The 20,488-nt window shown below is 29.0% G+C and overlaps 1 protein-coding gene across 1 annotated transcript in view; it reads left to right on the top strand.

Annotated features, from left to right (window-relative positions):
- The window catches only part of LOC113374697 (splicing regulatory glutamine/lysine-rich protein 1-like), a 71,830-nt gene that overhangs the window by 30,607 nt on the left and 20,735 nt on the right, over positions 1 to 20,488 (top strand). Inside the window, exon 3 of the mRNA XM_026614672.1 lies at positions 3,226 to 3,558. Coding sequence (XP_026470457.1) covers positions 3,226 to 3,558 — 333 coding nt within the window. The remainder of the gene's footprint in view (positions 1 to 3,225; positions 3,559 to 20,488) is intronic.

Below are 20,488 nucleotides of genomic sequence, written 5' to 3'. Positions count from 1 at the left end.
GATGGCTAATTATACATCTTTTTCCCTCTACTTTCAAATATTTTTGATGAAAATAATAACTGTACAGAGTTTTAAGATTTAATTAATAATTCCCACTTTACCCTAGCACATATTTTACATAATGCTCTCAAAACCAAGGTTATAATAAAAGAAATCTGATAAATAAATGACAATTATTTAGTTTATCTGTTATTGCTTTGAATGAAAGAAAATTTCATTCGTAGGACTTTGTAAAACAACACTAGGTTTACGATTTGTCGTCAAATTTAAATGAATTAATCTTTGGGGACGGGCTGTCCACCTGAGTGGACAATATAGTCTGTGAGACACAGGCTATTTTATAAACAATGACTCAGTTTGCATCGAAACATTAAATAAATTACATATAGCAGTGATAAACATGTTGTATTTAGAAAATACTTTAAGTTATTTTAGTAGTATTTTTAGCCTTTTTCTTTGCTATATAGTCTTTTTTTAACATTTAAAACGACCGAGCGCTTTTACATATGGCAAAACGACTGGTAAATGTTGTTACTATTTACAATAGTACAGTATTGAAGATGAGTTTCAAATAGACATTCATACAGACAATTGTTTGAACGTCACCATTCTTTATAAAATTATCAAAAATAAATTAATATTATAAATGTATGTCCTTCAATGACCACAAATTTTTAACTTCCCGTAGGGTAAGTTATAGTAATCGCAAAAAAATCGAAAATGAAAATTTTTATATATCTTTACGTTTCAGAGGTTTCTGAACATTTTGGCATACCTTAGAAAAATGGATTATGTGTGTGTGTGTATGTGTGTGTGTATGTATGTATGTGTGTGTATGTATGTGCAGATACAAATTTTCGTCGACGATTTCGGGAACACGGATCAACCGATTTGAATAATTCAAAAAAACATTCGATTCATACTGATAAGGAGACGGCTGATTAGTTTTTGGCGAAGTTAGGTCTAGCCATTATAAAGATACGTGGGCAAAAAGTGCGAAAACGGTAACTCAGTTTTTAAGAGAACGGACGTCCGATTTGAATAATTCAAAAAACATTTTACTTGTATTGGCAAGATGAAGAGTTGATAAAAATTTTCATGAAGGCAGGTCTAGCGGTTCGGAGATCTAATAAAAAAAGTTAAAAAAAAAAATGCCATCGCGGTTAAAAATGATGATTAGACAATGCACATCAAAATTATCAGATATTTATAGAAATTTTAAACAATGGGTATAATTAACTTCCGTAGGGCAAGTTATAGTAATCGCAAAAAAATCGAAAATGAAAAGGTTATATTCTTTACGTTTCAGAGGTTTCTGAACATTTTGGCATTACCTTAGAAAAAATGGATGTATGTGTGGGTGTGTGTTGTGGGGTGCTGTATGTATGTAGTATGTATGTATGTATGTATGTATGTATGTGCGTGTGTATGTATGTGCGGATACAAATTTTCGTCGACGATTTCGGGAACACGGATCAACCGATTTGAATAATTCAAAAAACATTCGATTCGTATTAATAAGGAGACGTGCTGATTAGTTTTTGGCGAAGTTAGGTCTAGCCGTTCCAAAGATACGGGGCAAAAAGTGCCGAAAACGGTAAACTCAGTTTTTAAGAGAACGGAGCGTCCGTTTGAATATTTCAAAACAACATTTTACTTGTATTGACAAGATAAAGAATGATCAAATTTTCATGAAGGCAGGCTAACGGTTTCGGGGATCTGATGAAAAAAAAAAAGTAAAAAAAATGCCATTGGCGGTCAAAAATATCATTAGAATATGCACATCAAATTATCAAATATTTTATAGAGATTTTAACAATAAGTATAAATTTTTTTTTACATGTTTCTATGGGTTCCGTACCAATGTTTACACGTTAGACGGCGACGCGGCGTTACGGGCTTGATATTTTTCTTTATGCAGTTAAAGCAGTACGATTGCTCTGAAAAAAGTTTAGATCTTCCAAAATATGTCAAAATAAAATAAAACATTTTTTTTTTTAAAAAAAAAAATAAAAAAAATTTTTTTTTTTCAAAAAAAAAGTAATTGTTTGTCCAATATATAGTTCTCAAAAATCTTATTTTCAAGTAAATTTTTTTCAAAACTCTAATCGTTTGTTTAAAAAAAAATTTTGGTACGGGAAGTTCCAGCAATTGCCTAAGGCACGATGCCTTAATTGCCTTAAGACAGAATTTCCACTTACAGCTAGTTTTTTTTTACATTTCTATGGGTTCCGTACCAATGTTTATGCGTTAGACGGCGGCGCGGCACTTGCGCTGTGACAATTCGTCTCTATGCAGTTCAAGCACTACGATTGCTTTGAAAAAAGTTCAGAATTTCCAAAATATGTCAAAATGAAGAAAACATTTTTCTTTTCAATAAAAAATAGTTTGTTTTCAAAAAAAAATTTTTTCTTTCAAAAAAATTTTTTTTTTTTCAAATAAAATTTTTTTTTCAAAAAAAGTAATTTTTTGTCATATTCCTAGTTTCTCAATAATCATTTCGAAGTAATTTTTTTTCAAAAATGTTAATCGTTTTTAAAAAAATAATAATTTTTGGTACGGGAAGTTCCCGCAATTTGCCTTAAGGCACGATGCCCTAATTGCCTTAAGACAGAATTCCACTTACAGCTAGTTATCAAACAAATTGCATAACATACACAATGAAATCAAGTTCACAGCCGGTACAGTAGATTGTTTTGATATCGGTGCCGTCCCGTAAGTGTTAACAACATGTTCTGAGTGCTGTTCAATAACGTTAAAAAAATTTAAATAAATGCCTAAAAAGCCATGCACTAATTTTAACTAACTTGTGTCAACTTCATAATTTTAATAACAAATATTATATATATATATATATATATATATATATATATATATATATAAAATTAAAATTCTGATGAATTGTTTACATTTTGTTTTTTATGTGGTATTATCTCTATGAAAACTCTTCAAATTTTGGTAACAAGCTTTGCACTCATTTAAGGAGAAAAACACAAGAATTTTAAAATTATAATTATTATGTGGAAAGTGTTCTAGATAAATTATTTTGTCGGATTTTTTTTTTATTTATCATCGTTTTTGCATGCTAACCTCCAATTTTAACTTCGTAAATCACATCATGCATACCCAATATATTCAACTTCGTTTTCATTTCGTGAACCTGTGTAACTAATTCTTTATTCCCTCATCATGCTACATTTTAATGTGATATCGCACATATTGCAGGTGATCGGAGACTCTTCAATAAAACAACAAATGCCGGATCAGAGCCCAAATGCACTTGTTGTATAAGGTGCACTCGAAACCGTGGCACCAGAAGTAGAAGGAGGAGGTCCAGGAAACCTACAAAAGAGAGAACCTCAAGAAGTTCCAGCACCAGAGAGGGCGGCTCGAGGAGGTCCAGAAAACCTACAAAAAAGGGCGGCCGAAAGCGAGAAAGGTCTTCGAGCACGACCGGCTCCGTTAAGTCTACCAAAGAACCTAAGAAAGCCGACAAGTGTGTAAAGCTAGAACACACGTCAAGATCTCCTGATCCTCCAGATTCCCAAGATAAAGACAGTGCGTCATTACTTTGAGTTCGACGAAAATTTATTAGTTTATTTTTTTTAACAGTTTTTTTATACCTGCCATTTTATATATTTTAATTTTTTTCATATTTTACTTTTCCATTTTTATAGTTTGTATCAAAATTATTTTTGTAATTTTCTAAAAATCATTTTTCATGTTTTATATATTTTAATATTTTTTTTACAAAATTTTTATAAGTATTTTTATTGTAATTTTACATGACAATTTGTGAGATCATTGAAGTGAGTATATTTACAGTGTTTTGTTATTTTGGAACACCCACTCAAAATTTTTTTATGTTCATTCTATGAAACCAATGCATTTTTTATAATAAAAATACAAAAAAAAATTGCAGTATTTTTTTTTAATTTTTAAATAGTAATGAACAGCATAAAGATCTGAAGTGTGGCATTCAAGTAATTTTATGTAATTTTGAATTATATGCACAAAAAAAAATATGTACATTAGCATGTTAACATTAATTAAAATTAGTGGTGTATGGCATCGTGCCTTAAGGCAGATTGCTGGAACTTCCCATACCGTAACAAAATGTTCGAGGAATTTTGAATGTTTTCAAATAGATTATTATAAATAAATATTGTAACATTGTCTAATATTTATAAGAATTATATAATCTGAATTGCAAAGTTGAAATTATTTGTTTAAAGTATATTAGAACTATAGTCAGAATTAAAAATAAAATCTGAATTATTTTCGATATACAAAAAAATTTTTTTTTGAAAAAAAAAAGTTGAAACAATTTTTTTTTTCTCAAAATCAATGATTTTGTTGAGACAAGCAGAAAGTTCTTTGAATCATTTAAATCGGACGCTTAGTTCTCTCAAAACTGCCATTTTTTACACATTTAGCTTTGTATCTTCGAAATGGCTGGGCCTGCTTTTGCCAAAAACTTATAAACACTTCTCCCATTACTAATTGAATGTTTTTTATATCATTCAAATCGGATGCTCCGTTCTCTCAAAAACTTTTAATCATAAATATGTCATGTATACATTTCTATTAATAATGATTAGAAATCTTAAAACATTTTGTGTGTAAATGTCTCGTATAGAATTTGGCACTCCTGTGCAAAATACTGCCGTAGCGATATAGTTCAATCCAATTTGACGTATATTAAAATTACAATTAAATTTCGAATGATTAAATTTATTTTTTGTTAGATATTTCACTATTGAATTTTGCTAAAGAACTTAAATCAAATTTTTAATTGATCAATTATTTGTCTTTCGATTCAATGCAGATCAACTCATCTATGAAATGTGTCAACGTAATTTGTTTCTATGGAAACTAAAATCAAACTAGCATTGAGTATAATCAGTAGATAAACGAAATAAAAAACGTAAACGTTTAATCGTAAATTATTTACTAATCTAAATAATAAATAAACTAAAGTATAAATAATTAATTAAAAATAAACAATGACCGTTACCGCACCAAATTTGATGAGAAAGAAAAAACTATTCACGGGACGTTGGAGACAATAACTCTAGAAGTTTGGCTGATTCACGGACTGGATGCCACAATTGGTGCAACCGGTACGTGCCAAGGGAAGTACTTGCAGGTCAAGTACTTTAATATGGAAGGAGGCGAGTTGAAACAGTATCTTCGGAGGTCCAGGTTTGCTGTTCTTAGAGAACTAAAAAGTGGGACAGTGACCATTGAAGTTGTAAATAACTTATTTAAAATAACATCTGAGAAAGCCGTTCATCAGTATTGGTGCAATTTGCCTGATAGGATCAAGCAACAATCTTTAGATGAAGCGATGGAACATCCGGACTCTATAATTTTTCATGATTAGAGAGATGCTATAATATTATAATGAAAATTCGAAGATGAAGTAGTTTAGAAGATAACAACCAACTATTTACAATTTTCTTACTACCCATGGCTAATCTTTTTGGTACAAGTTTTCAAAGAAAAATGTTCAAAATTCTCAATTGTATATGAAGCACCTATTAATGTTATTAAGTAGTACACCAAAATGTATATATCTTAAAATACAATGAAGAAAATACATTTTAGTTTGTTTCATTCATTTTAGTATAGTTTGTACAATAAACTTTTTGTACATAGTTATTAAATTGTATGCGATGACTTCAAAAATTAGTTAACGTTAATTTTTTTAGATAATTGTACGAAAAGATTACTAAAATCTATAAGTAATATAATTACTATAATGTTTATTAGTATTGTATCAACTGTGATCTATATATATGTATATATATATATATATATATATATATATTATATATAATAGTAATAAAAATATATAATATTACCTAAGCACTTACATATTTCAGGTGTTCCAGCTTTAGTCCAGATAGAGTTTTGCCAATTGCGCAATTTCACAGAAGAGTATGGTTACACAGAAATTCTGAAATAAAGAAAATTTATGAAATAAGTAATATTCAATTACAAATTTGTGTTTTATCACATTAATAGTCATGTCCTATCTTCGTATGAGTTGGTAATAAAAACTTAACATTTTATGTATTTGCTGTTTGATCGAGCATTTTACATATAGAACTTAACTTTATGATAAAGATGCACTTGTGAAAAAATTGTTATTTCATGCACATCAAATACATAGCATTTTCACAATTTGTACTACTAATTAATAGAAATATAGAACAGTAATTAATATAGCATTGTATGTTGTAGTAACATTTCTATTTCACCGCAGAATTGGCTTCTAAATTAGAAAATACTTGTAATAAAAAAGAGAGCGCGTAAAGTTCATATGCGATTGAAGTAAAACTGATTTGCTACTGTACAAGATGGCATTTAAGTAAAAATAAATACATCATATAACAATTTTGAATAATGTTTATCAGTAATATGGTAACACTCGTGATGCACATATTTATTAGTGTCAACCATTATACACATTTATATAATGATAAATTATGATTTATATATTTATAATAGCATTAAAAATATGTATAATATTTAAAAAACAATTTAATTCAAGCCATACTTCAAATATGACATGATCGGTTTGTTATTGTAATTAGAAATGAACCTTCATTGGAGAAATAAAGTAATTGTTGATTAATAAATTCTTTAATATTTGTTCACACGGTGGATTATGTTAAAAAAAGCTTAAACAAATATTGTTTTCGCATTTTCACTCATCATGTAATTGTGTTTAAAAAACTTCATGTAATTAAAATTAACATACAGTCATTGACTGATCGATATAATCTCATTCTTTGAACAGCTGTTATATCTGACTTGCCTAAAAAATATTTTCCATTTTATTAACTTCAAAGATTTATAGAAACTACGAATAGTATAAAAATTATTTCTAATCAATAAACTTACGTTTAGTACACCACACGAATGTTTAATTTGTTTTATTATTTTCAATGAACAGGGTAACATATTCTTCTGATTCAGGCATTTTTTATTAAATTAAAAATTTGTACTACGATGTTTACTAAAATGTTTATCTATCTATGCCGATTCTTGTTGATACCGGTACGCATACTACATTGATGCCGGTACGCACACAACAACAGAAATCTATTCACATACACGACGACTAATCACAATCGACCCGTATAGAAATCGTATCATCGAGAGCGGTAATCATTGCTACAATCATTGGTACTCGACTCGGCCGTAACGCATTTCCGTTGCATTTGTACGGATTCACATCCTAGTCGCGCCTAAAGAAGTTTTACTTCAAAAATTACGAAAATTACAATGTTTCCGAATTATGTCTAGAGCGTTGCTCCTTGCTTGTTGCTTGAGCTAATATATTTTATTAACCCGAACACGAATTTATTTTATATATCTCTATTAATTTTTATGCGAGTCGACTAGACGTCGGATTTGGAATGTGTGCGTAATACAAAAAGTAAATAACTTAAACTTGTAATGTTAGTCGTTCTCATTTGATAGGCAGATTAGAAATTCATATTAAAATATCACGCCATTCGACAATTGTAGAATTCCAAATAATTATGAGCATAGTTCATCTATGTGACTCGGTATGGAAAGGTTAGTAACTACAAAGCTCCAGGTTCGAAGCTCATCTTGATCAGTAGTAATATCAGATTTAACTTAAAATATAGATCTAAATATGCTAATAAGTAATTATAACTCTTTTCCGGCGTTGTTGCCTCAAATTAAAAAAAATATATATCACAAAATTCTAATAAAAAATATATATAAAATGTGCATAGGCCAACCATTGGGTTTTGGTTGGCTTCTAAAACATAGACGATCAATAATCACAAGATCTTATAAAAGCTATTAGGATCTGATTGCTGTTGACCAAGGATGATAATATTAATAAAAATTAATAACAAAATTTCATTTTTGAAACTACTAGAAAATAAATGAGATACAGAATTATTATGAAAATTGAAATAATGAAAACTTATTACAAAATTTTACAGAAATATTAGGTTTAGACTATGAGCAAGTCACACTGTTGAAATTAAAGGAAATTTTGAAAATCTCTAGAAAATTATATGAACACACATAACGATTTATGTATCGTTTGATTTGTTATTTTATTCTGAATCTTTCGTACGAACAAAGTTTTTTCGTATCTTTTACGGTTTAGATAGTAGAGAGCAATCTGTGTGGTGACTTGTCAAAATGCAAAGTGCAAAGGTTAGAGCAACACTCCCCACGATTCGATATTTCTGTAAAGAAAACATATAAAGTATTATACATCGTTAGAAAGGTCTCAAAATTATTAGTTTTTTTCCCATATATCGCAACTTTGAATTCCGCACGGTGTGGCCTACAGGCAAGTTGCTATCGTAAAATTTCAGGAAAACTAGATAATCTCGAGAAAATTATATGAACACACTTAACAATTTATATATCATTTTATTCGTAATTTTATTCTGCATCTTTCACCAGTTTATAAAGCCTTACCGTTAAATAGTTTGATTTACAACATTTTTTTCTGATTTTAAATTAGTATTCTACACGAAATGGAAATTTGTTTAACATTGCTAAAATCATGCTTAAAAGGGTACAAAAGCGAAACACAGTTTCAAATTTAAAAAATATAAATAAATAAATATACCAAAAATTAAATATAAATTGATCATAAACATATAAAAAACACAATTGCCTCCATCGTTATGATTTAAGAAAAATAAATCCACATAAATTGAGTTATATTATTAGACCGTGCTCTTTCTCGGTCTTAGAATTTCTTTTTCTCGCGAGCCAATTATTTGCACACTCGTCTCGGCGCTTGATGAAAAGTAAACCTTTGGCTAATTTTAATTTTTTTTTTCAGTGTTTCTTCGGCCCACACCCATTTTCTTATTCGAAGACTTTTAGAAATGGAGCTAGTAAAAATATTTCGAAACAATACATATGCTTTTAAAATACAACAAATTCGCTAAAGCAAATGTCGTGGCTTATAAACAGAATTAAAAATCGTTAATCAATGATGCATGATTTTTCAAAAATATTTTTTAGTTCTATCTAACTGAATTTTGTGTAAAAAAAAGAAATAATATAATAGATGCAGTTCTTACAATATAAAACTAGTGTAATACTTTTATGATTTGTAAATGATTGTATTCATTCCCATAGCAAAATATAGTGTGTTACATGAGTTACATTCTTGCCTATATTTGTAGTATCTAAACGGTTTTCAGAAATAATTATGAATGTACAATTCGACAGAAATATTTTTAGATAAGTAGAAAACAATGTCGGTACTTACAAGTAACAAATCTATTTCAATCCATATTTTTATATTTACTAAAAATCATGAATCACTGCTCAAGAAATATGTTATTTTTTAAAATAGTTTGGCAAAATGTAAAACCTATGTAAGTTTTAAATAATTATGAAAAAACTCTTATATAGGACCATAGTAACTCTTATATAGGATAATAAAAATGTTTGCTAAAAAGTATCATGCTACCCTACTAAATTCCGTTCCAAGCACAATGTCCTTGCTTGAAAAATAATAATTTGGCCGCAGGTTATTTAAGATCCACATTGAAATGATATGAACATTAAATAAAATCAAGATTAAAAGTATATGTTATTTGCATCATTTAATTAGATTAAAGTTGTTGCCATTAAATTAAAATAAAAATTATAATTTTAGTTATTAATATTAGGTGGGCAACTAACTAAGTGCTGACTTTTGTTAGAAAATCAAAGACATTTTTTTCATGGAACAATATAACTCAACTCGATGGTGTATTGATCATTTTTATCAATGATTTTTTTATGACTTTCGAGCAGCATCAAACTTCTGTTTTTTATTGCCAGAAAACTGAATCAAGTACAATTTGACACCATCGTAATCATTGAATTGTTTACCATTCAAAGAGCTTTGTAAAGATCGGAACAAAAAGTAATCAGAAAGTGCAAGGTCAGGGCTACATAAGGTGGATGTGGTAAAAGTTCTCAACCAAACTCCAATAATATTTGCCAGGTGCCAGAGATATGTAATAAAGATATTTTTGTCGCTTTCAAACAACATCATTATTGCACTTTCGTAGAACTTCTGTCTTTTTTTTAGCAAAAAACTAAATCAGGTACCAGGTATCAATTCTTCACCATTGAAGGAGTTTTATAAAGATCAAAACAAAAACCAGAAGGTGCAAGGTCATTACTATTGGTGGATATGGCAAAACCTCCCAAATAAGCTCTAATATTTTCTGGCAAGTGGCCAAAATTGAATGACGTCAAAAAAAGGATCAAATCACTGCTTCGATTTGTCAATTCGGACCGCTTTTCTTTGACTGCGTTTTTTAATATTTTAACTTAATTAGTTGTTCAATGCTTGTGAGAGTAAAAGTTGACAAATCCTTTGGAATCAACTTTAACGAACGACCACAGCGTTTTTCATCTTTGAGTGGAAAATCAGCAGAATGAATATTAGCAAATCAATTTTGACACTGTCGTTTTTGAGGCTTTATTATCATAAACAGCTCAAAACTTTTTGTGAGTTTAAGAAAAGCTTTTATACCTTTGCAGAAATGAAAATGCAAAATGACAAAATTTTTCGATTTGATATTCCATCTTTCAACAAACGTCGATGAAAAACTAAGCAATCGTTCGAAAAACTCTTGGTCTTGGAAATTGATATCTAAATTGCCTACTATCCAGAAAGAAAAGATATTTTACATTTGGAATGCGCCAGCAAACCTAAAAATTGAATTAAAAAGTACTTTCTTCTGTTAGTTTTTTTTTGGCTGGGAGCACTGTTTTTTAGTTTGAGATCTTATCATTTTTAAGACTACATTACTTTAATGTTTCATAAGATGTATTGTTATTTATAAGTTAGTCAACAGATTTTTTCAAATAAGCTCTATAAAAGCTCACATGTGGGTGAGGTATTTTTTCTGATAAGATACCACATCAAGGTTATATACAGTGTTTTCTTCAAAAAAATAATATAGCTATTATTTTGTAAAATCTCTTTAAATTTAAAATTAAGATATTGAATCAATTTGCCTCCTGGTAGTCCACTCTCATCCCGTCTTTGGGGTAAAAAGAAACGTGACAAATATTAGAAAAAAACAGTAAAACAGCACATTTTCATAATTCGGAATTCATGTGGAATTTTATTCAACTTAGTTCGATAGTTGCTTGCTTGATATACGTGTTATGTGTTGTGATGTAGTTTATTTGGATTCGACTTTTTTTATTTTTTATTTTATTTTTATTGGCCTCGCTTACTCGAGCATTTAAGCCACCTACATTATTCTATACAATTATTTATCCTATACAATCTACAATTTCATACTATTTTCTTCATATAATCCTATTATTTCTATACTTCTTAACGTATCTACATTTTTCTTTTTTCTCATTTTATATTCTAAACACTTTTTACTTCAATTCATTTGAATTCTGATTTTTTAATTTTTAAATATTATGATTATTTTTACATACATGTTTTTATTACAATTCATAATTCTAAATTAATTACTAAATATTTTTGAAATTCTTGGCGGGGATTCGAACTCAGAACCTCAAAATCAAATTTGACCTTTGTTCCCCGCCAAACTGTATCAAATCAGTTCATATAGAAACATGTCTCGCTCTGAAATTTTCTGTTCGTTAAAAATTTTATCTGAAGCTAAAAATCTCATCCCAGCAAACCAAGCCAGAACCAAACAGAAATGAATTAAATTACCGAAAAAATCTCGCCACTTATCATCGTTACATAGTTGTTCAATTAGAACTTTTTTCCTTGTTCCCCTTTTAATTTTTCCAGTTTGATACGCGATTTTTTCTCCGCTTATTATACGAAATACATCACGGCCGTAGGCAACCGTTATCTAACGGCAAAATGGATGCGTATTTTATTTTATTTTTTCTTTTAGCCGCTTTTCAAAGTTGTCCCGGGAAATATAATTTAAAAGTTCATTTGCGACGAGAGGACGCTATCCGCATCTGATCGCTCTCGTTGCGAAGAAAAGCATCGCTAATGATTTTTCATTTTTGGAAACTAATTGAACCTGGACACTGGATTTAAATTCTTAAGATTATTGAAAACCACTATGATATTTGGCTGCTATTTTAGCAAAATTCAAACTAATTTCAAAATGTTTGCCTAGTACGTGGCGCAGTTAGTGAGAGCTAGAAAATAATGCTTTAGGGGCATTGCTGCAGAAAATTACAACACTACTAGTACTGTCCCTTAGCATAAAGAAATTTATAATTTTTGATTGCTAATAAATATATATAAAAAAACTAGTACTGTCTAATAATTTCATAACAATAGAAAAAAAACAACCAGTGTGCTGACTTCCAATAAAAGTTTGAGTACCAGATAAATACCTTGCACAACCAGCTCATAAGCACCTGATACTGGAGATTGTTCAAATAATAAATGAGTAAAAATATTTTAGTATTTTTTTCTATCCATTACAAATGCCTTAAGGTCTTCCTTTCAAAGATAGAGTTTGAGCAAGTGATTCATATTTTTAATTCATTTAAAAAAACGAATGAATTTTAAGTCGGAGATGTTTGCCACAGAGATCTGAATCTCGTTCCGGAAAAGCTCCTTCTCTCTCGTCGAGAACGCGGAATTGATTCTGCTGATAATTGCTTAATGAGAAATCATAAATCTAAAAGATAATTTTTGTCTAAAAAAATATCTTTAACACTCGACTCGTTTTTAAAACTTAAAGAATAAATAATTCGCTAAGATAATTGGATGTGACCTAGTGAAATTATGAGATGTATTTGCAAGATATTTTTGGACTTGTTGGAGGATGCAAATTAAATTTATGAAATATTTGATTTTTAGTAATTAAAGTTTAATTAATTTATATATTTATAAACATATATATACATATAAATTTAGAAATTTGAACAAACAACACACTTTTTTGCACTAATTTATTAAATATCAATTTTACAAATGTTTCGAGACTGGGGGTTTGTCTGATCATCAGTGTGTTATAATTTAAAATCTAAAATATGAAAAACTAAATTAACATTATGTGTTATCCGTTACAAGTCGTTCCATTTTACTGCGATACCAACGATCGTCGGAGTCTGAATTCTCTATCCAAGGTCAACTAGGTGAGTCATGAAATAAATAGGAAAGAGTAGGAATAGAGCCCAGTTGAACAATAGATGTCGCAAACAAAATATTCTTTGAAAGAAAACGGTTCGTTTATAAAAAATTGTTTTAAATTGTATGAATTTAAGACATTTTTATTTTTTCCATACGTTTCGACACATTGTTATGTGTCATCTTCAGTAAAATGTAATTGTAATATTCCTAATTAATTCCTAATAATCATTTGTTCACATATGCACTACTAAAACAGTTCTTGCCACTTTAAATCGAAACAATTAGATACATTTTCAGAAATAATTTCTTATTGTAGAGTACATGTCGCAAAGTCGATGTCCGATGTGACTGTGATTGCTAGAGAGACTGCTCATTAGTTGACACAGATATAAGGAATATAATTTGATAATTATTAATTAATTTTTGTCAAAGTGCATAAATCCATGAACTTGAGATATCAAGATTTCTGCTAATTCCAAAGAAACGGCTTGACCGATCGCGTCACAAATCTAATCGAAGCTCATCCTTCTTATCGAGTTACATCTAATGGCTTTTACATTTGTGAGATTGGTTTAGCAATTTTGCGAAAATGTGGACAATTTAGCTCATCATATGACAAAAGCAATTGATCAATCCGCTAAATAAATGGTAGTATTTTCTATACAGCCAGAGAAGTTTTGAAGACAGCTCATTAGGTGACAGATATAAGGAATCTATTTAGATGATTAATAATTAATTCTCGTAAACAATGCACAAATCCATAAACTTGAAGTAGCAAGATCTTTGCGAAAATGGTCACAAAAAGCACTGTGTTTCTAATACTATAGAAACGGCTTGTCAGATCGCCTCACAAATCTAATCGAGGCTCATCCTACATCTAAAGGTTTTTATATTTGTTCAATTGGGTCAGCAGTTTTTGAGAAAACTATTGACGAAATCCATACTTTGGCTTATCATATCACAATAGTAACAAAATTTGATGAATGTTTCAAATTAAATTAACTTATCATTATAAGTTGGAAAATTTCCCCAAATATTGTTGATTCTTTTGTGTAAGCCAAATATTAGCACCCAATCCTAATTAATTTTGTATTTTTTAAAATACCACTCATGAAAATTCCTTAAATCCAAATATGTACATTACTTTCAAGTGCTGTTGAAATTACCACATACCCAAGTCGAGAAGATAAACACTGAATTGTATAGGAAAAATGTCTTTATCTAGATCTTCGTTTAAATCGTGTTTCAGACATGAATCCAGTGTCTCTTTCATATAATTTAATTATCTGATATTTTTAATTGCGACTGCTTAAATCATGTTATCAAACAGCAATTCTCCCATCTATTCCAACTTTTTTTTAGAGATGTGTTCCCACTTTCAACTTAAGGTTTGGGTCACACAACGAGAAAAATGACTTGGGAAATAACTTTTATTCTTAAATTTCTTAATAAAAGACCATCAGTATCCATTCATAATAGCAACACTTATTTAAATCATCAATAATTATTGTATGAATAGAATTACCTAAAATCAAGTATATTTTCTGAAAATGTGTAAAGAGTAGAATAAACTATTAGAGGCATTACTTTTGTTTATTTGTCGTTACAACTAGTCCCACAAAAACATGTTGTAACATCGCAAGTTTTCTAGAAAATGATAGTTTCTGAGATATAGAACAATATATTTGGAATTATTTAAATATAGAATATAGATGGGTCGATTCTGCCGTAAAATAGAATGTTACCAATGTTATGGCAAGGCTATATTACGTCCCAGTTTTTATACAAAATGCTACTAAATACTGTCAAAATGACATATTTGATGTAAAATCGGGCGTTTTGCACATAAGATACAACTTCACTCATAAGTTGTCAAGCCATGTTTCAGAAATCGTTTTTTATATTCGTGCGTTTTCTAGGCTAGATTTTCTATCTAAAACGCCTGACTGCACAGCAACAGGAATTGACAGTTTATAGTACCACTTTATAAGAAAACTGCTACATAACATAGCCTTGCCAAAACATTTTACCGCAGAATCAACCGATTTAAAAAAAAATATATAACCTAAATTTAAATCGACTCAATTTTGTTTGTAATCAGTAACAATATTTAGTTTAGAACGTAACGATAATTATTGAACAAAAATTACATTTGAAATATCTCAACTTATTGAAAATTTAATTAAAAATGCTTGATGTGGCTACCAAATAGTAGAAAACATAATATGCATATACATACATATAACATAATATTTTTTTTATTTATATTATTTTTCTATATGATGTGACCCCAGCCTTAGGGCGTTCCTTTCGTCATGTACGAGTGGATAAATATCGCAAGAACGAGAGGGGGTCGCGGTTGTATTAAAGATAAGAGATTAAAAAACAAACCCCGAGGTACCGAAACACAATTGAGGTATAGATAATTAAAAAAAAGAACAGGCCTCTTCAGAGCGAGAGTTTCCTTGTTTTTTCCAGTTTCCTGTCGGGAAAATTGAGAGATTTTTGGATTTTTAATTGATGGACCGAGAGATTATTTTTTAAATCGTAAGAATAAAAATATACGAAATTCGCGGTTATTGTAGATGCAAATTTTGTAAAAATATTGAAAGTCGACGCGCTATATATATATATATGTATATATATATTATATATATATATATATATATATATATTTATTTATTTATTTATTTATTTATATATATATTAGGGTAGTCCTTGATATGGATGTTTTCGAATTTCCTGGCTCCAAGAGGCACAAATGCTTCCGAATTGATGAAACAAATTCCCTGAACGTTTTAGCTCTTATTATTAAATTTAAGATAGTCCACATTCCAACCAAAGTTTCTTGATTCTTCTTCCTAGAAATTTTCATCCTAAATTTTTATTGTAATTTTTTTTATTTATCATCAAAATAAGCAAATACAATGTTATTTTCAAAATTTTGATTCACGTGTCTCTAAGTTATAAAATTCTAAAATCCAAATGGAATTCCATAAAAAACTTTGGTCGGAGTGCTGACTATGTTAAAGTTAATATTAAGAGCTAAAATTTTCAGATTTTTTTTATCATTTTGGAAGCATTTGAGCTCCTGAGCGCAAAAAATTCGAAAATTCGAAAAAGACCTGCTTTGGCGAAACACTAATCAGCACTCCTCTTCAATAGGAATTAATTGTTCTTTGAATAATTCAAATCGGTTGATTCGTGCGCCCTAAATTGTAGACGAAAAATTGTATCCAGACATACATACATGCATACATACATATACACGCACACACATCCATGTTTTCTAAGGTATGCGAAAATGTTCAGAATTTTTTGAAATGCAAAGATAAATAAAAATCGATTTTTTTGTGATTACTGTAACTCACTCTAACGGAAGTTAATTATTGCAGAAGAATTCTTAACAAAGACTATATGTCTTATTAAATTTTTGACTTTCCCAAATATCAACATAAAAAAATTAAAAATATTATACCAAACAAACTATGTCGACTAATTCCTACAAGCGTGAAGACATTTATTTACATCCCATACAAAATTCTTTCGATTCATCCCCCATCGACACGTGCTCCTTTGCTCCTGAGACAAAGGACCTAATGTCCTCAATGCAAGAGATAAAATGATAAAAAAAAACATTGTCTCAGAGAAAACTACAATCAAGGATCCTCCTTTATGAGCGAGGATACCAATATTGCATCCTGTTTTCAATGTCAGGAAATGGTTTTTAATCGGAAATGAAAGGAGCCGTTTTTTCTCGTGGGCGAGAAATTAAGAATTTTCCCCGCCGATTTTTTTCCTTTTTCTTATTTTTGAATCGCAATCTGCGGCAGGATGTTACGGGTAGTTAAAAAAGCACTAAAAGGACTGATGAATTATTAGCCGCGGGAAAATTAAAATACGCCTCATTGTTTGTTTCTGAGAGGTGATTCTGAATTTGTTTGATTGCTATCAGGAGATGATAGAGATAGAACGTATTTAAAAGTTAGAAAGCAAATCTTGGTTCTGTCCATTTTTTTAAGTTTAATTAAAATTTTCTCGTTTAATACTACTTGGCTCCCCGTGGTATGGTGGTTACAGCCATGGGCTTCCAAATAAAAATTGCTTTCTGAGATGTGATTTTGAATTTGTTTGATTGCTATGAGAAGATAAAAATAGAACGCATTTAAAAGTTGAAAATAAAATTTTGGTTCTGTCAATTTTAAGGTTTAAGTAAATTTTCTCGTTTAATACAACTTGTCTACCCCGTAGTGTGATGATTAGAGCTAAGGACTCTAAAAGAGAATGTGCTTTCTAAGAAGTTCGTTTCTTAAAGATGATTTTGAATTTGTTTGATTGCTATGAGGAGATGATAAAATTAAAATGAATGTACTAAAAAATTGAGAAACAAATCTTAGTGCTGTTCTTTTTTAAGTTTAAATTGAAAATTTTCTCGTTTATACTACTTGGCCTTCCCGTGGTATGGTGGTTAGAGCTATGATCTTCCAAATAAAAGTCCAAACCTCGGATTGTGTAATATCAAGCAGTAGTAACATCGGTTATTCCTTAAAAATATATACAGCAATATATTTTTAAGTAAGGATAGAGTTTACCCGGCATTATTGCATGAATGAAAAATTTACCAGTATTACAGAATTTGTAATTATAAATTCATCTGATACAGAGAAGATATTTGAGTTGACATATGAATTAGCACGTTGTTTGAAGTTATCACTTCAATTCAAGAAGTTCTTATTGCTGAAAATTATATAAAAAATGCAAAATGATATGATAAGTTTCAATGCTACTGATATCCATGGGAATTATCATTGTGCTTTTATTTATAGTTTTCAATGCCAATAGTTGATAACTGCATTCAGTTCATTATTGTAGTCTGGACATTATCCAAATACTGAATATATATATATATATATATATATATATATATATATTATATTCAAATTCAGTAAATTACAGTACGACTACATAAGAAATACCAATAAGCACCTCTCCCCATCAATAAGAATCAAATTCTTTTCTAATCATTGAAATTGGTTGACCCTTGTTCTTGAAATCGTCTTTGAAAAATTGTTTCCGAACACACAACCATACATACATTTTTCCTAAGGTATGCCAAAATGTTCAGAAACCTTTGAAACGTAAAAATAAATAAAAAAAAAATATTTTAAATTTTTTCGTGATTGCTATAACTTACCCTACGCGATGTTAATTATTAAAAAAAACACAAAATTTCTTATTAATAATCATAAGAAATACGTATATAACGAACATATCCAAATTATTTTCGAAATATTACGAAACGAAACTAACTATGAATTTTATTTAATTATTTCAATCAAATATGATCATACTAGATAAAAATTAATGTGAAGTATCAGTTTTGGCGTAAGACTAATTTTAAAGTCTATGTTACCACATTTAATTAAGAATGTAATTATAATATATACAAAGTATACCAGAACTCAACGTCAAGTGCAAACATGACTATAAAATTGATCCTAAATCGTGAAAAAACTTGGACAAAAACATTTCATGTAGTTTCAAAACTATAAGCGTCTTTAAGTGCAACCTAGAGTTTTGGTGAAACTGTATAAATTTTTTTGATAACTGTGGTAAATTTTTATCATTTTTGTTTATTTAAACTTTGGATCCGTAACCGTAAATAATATTTCTAGGACCACAGTCAAAAATAATTATATATTTGCTTCAAGTTTTTGAGCATAAAGACTTTTGTTTGAAACTATGAATTTAAAATTTTCAAATTTTTTTGTGTACTTTCAAATGTCCTATATAAATTTATTTAAAAAAAGTACTGAAGTTAAAATTACAAGTTATTGTGAATATTTCATTTTATGAATATAGAACTGAAGTATTCTAAATTCCTAGAAAATAGTATTATTAGAAGGCAACCCAATACTTGTCCTATCTGTTTGGGATAGGTCTAATATTATTTGAAATTTCCACTTATGATGTGATATACAGATTAAAGCAAGGCCTTGAAGACTCAGTTTCAACTAAACTCGTATTTAGATGCATATTTTCAAGCGAGCACTAATATCACTGCTGCTTGATAAAAAACGAGAAGAGAAACTTAACACGAGAAGATCTTAATACTTGAATTTCCTTTCTATTAATTTGCACCTGTAGTGTGAAAATAAAATCAAGCCTTAAAACACCAAAAATAATGACAGTACCATTAATTAATAAGTATGTTCATTACTTTTTATGTCTGTCAGTAATTTTATAATCCCTATATCGATGCTGCCATAATCCCTCGATCTCTTGACGAAGTGTATCGTGATGGACTAATTTAGTCAAGTGAATTTTTAAGTGCTTAATTAATATCATCTTCCCGAAGCTTTCTTATAAAAAAAGCTGTGATTTTTATACGGAGCGGATCAAATGACTTTTCACGGTGACTTATTTTAGCGACACCAAAAGAAATTACAACCTAACTTCGAGTATCGGATATCAGAACGAATAAACGGGGAGGCTGCGACTTGATAATGGATTATTTTTTAAATACTTGATATCAATCTAATATATATACAGCAAATTGTCAATATACAGCAAATATTAATGTATTTAACTCAAAGTTGGACATACATAGAAAATAATTTCAATTAATATAATAACCGTACTGTAATTAAACATTTGAGGAGTGAAAATAATAATTGTTTTGAATAATTTAATAATAATTTCAAATAGATTATTTATTACATACTGTTAACTTACGTGCTTTTTAAATTGGGCGACGAGCGTATTTTATGAACAACTTATGTGTACGTTTACAAAAGTCCATTTTTTTTTTAATTTGATTTTTTTTTGATAATTTAGAATTTTTTTCAAAATTTTAAAATTTTTTTAGAAGTTTGAAATTTTTTGGAATTTAAAAAAAAACGTTTTTTTTCTAAATATTTTGAGAATTTGGAAATTTTTGAAAATATTCGATTTTTTTTTTAATTATCGAAATACTCTCAAATTTCAGTAAATAATTTGTTTTTAATTTTACAAAATTTAGTTTTGTTTTGAAAATAGTGAAAAAATTTTGAAAACTCAATTTTTTAAATTTCGATTTTTTGAAAATTTTGATTTTTTTTTTGAAAATTTTCAAAATTATTAAATTTTCTGTTAATGCATTTTTGCACACCGTCTACTCAAGCAAATTGTTTTTTTAATTAATCTAATCGGATTATCCGTTCTCTCAAAAACAGCATAACCGTTTTTATCCCCTTTGCGCTCCATATCTCCGAAACGGCAAAATTGCCTTTTGCAAAAACACTTTGCGATCGAGAACAAACCGAATGATTTTTCAATTTTATAAATCGGTTATTCCATATTGTAGAAAATATCAAGGACATTTGTTTT

The sequence above is a fragment of the Ctenocephalides felis genome, unplaced genomic scaffold (assembly GCF_003426905.1).
Source record: "Ctenocephalides felis isolate EL2017-DRISC unplaced genomic scaffold, ASM342690v1 CF-g0.4_SCAFFOLD_01886, whole genome shotgun sequence".
Lineage (NCBI taxonomy): Eukaryota > Metazoa > Arthropoda > Insecta > Siphonaptera > Pulicidae > Ctenocephalides > Ctenocephalides felis.
This window is presented reverse-complemented; position numbering and strand designations above follow the sequence as displayed.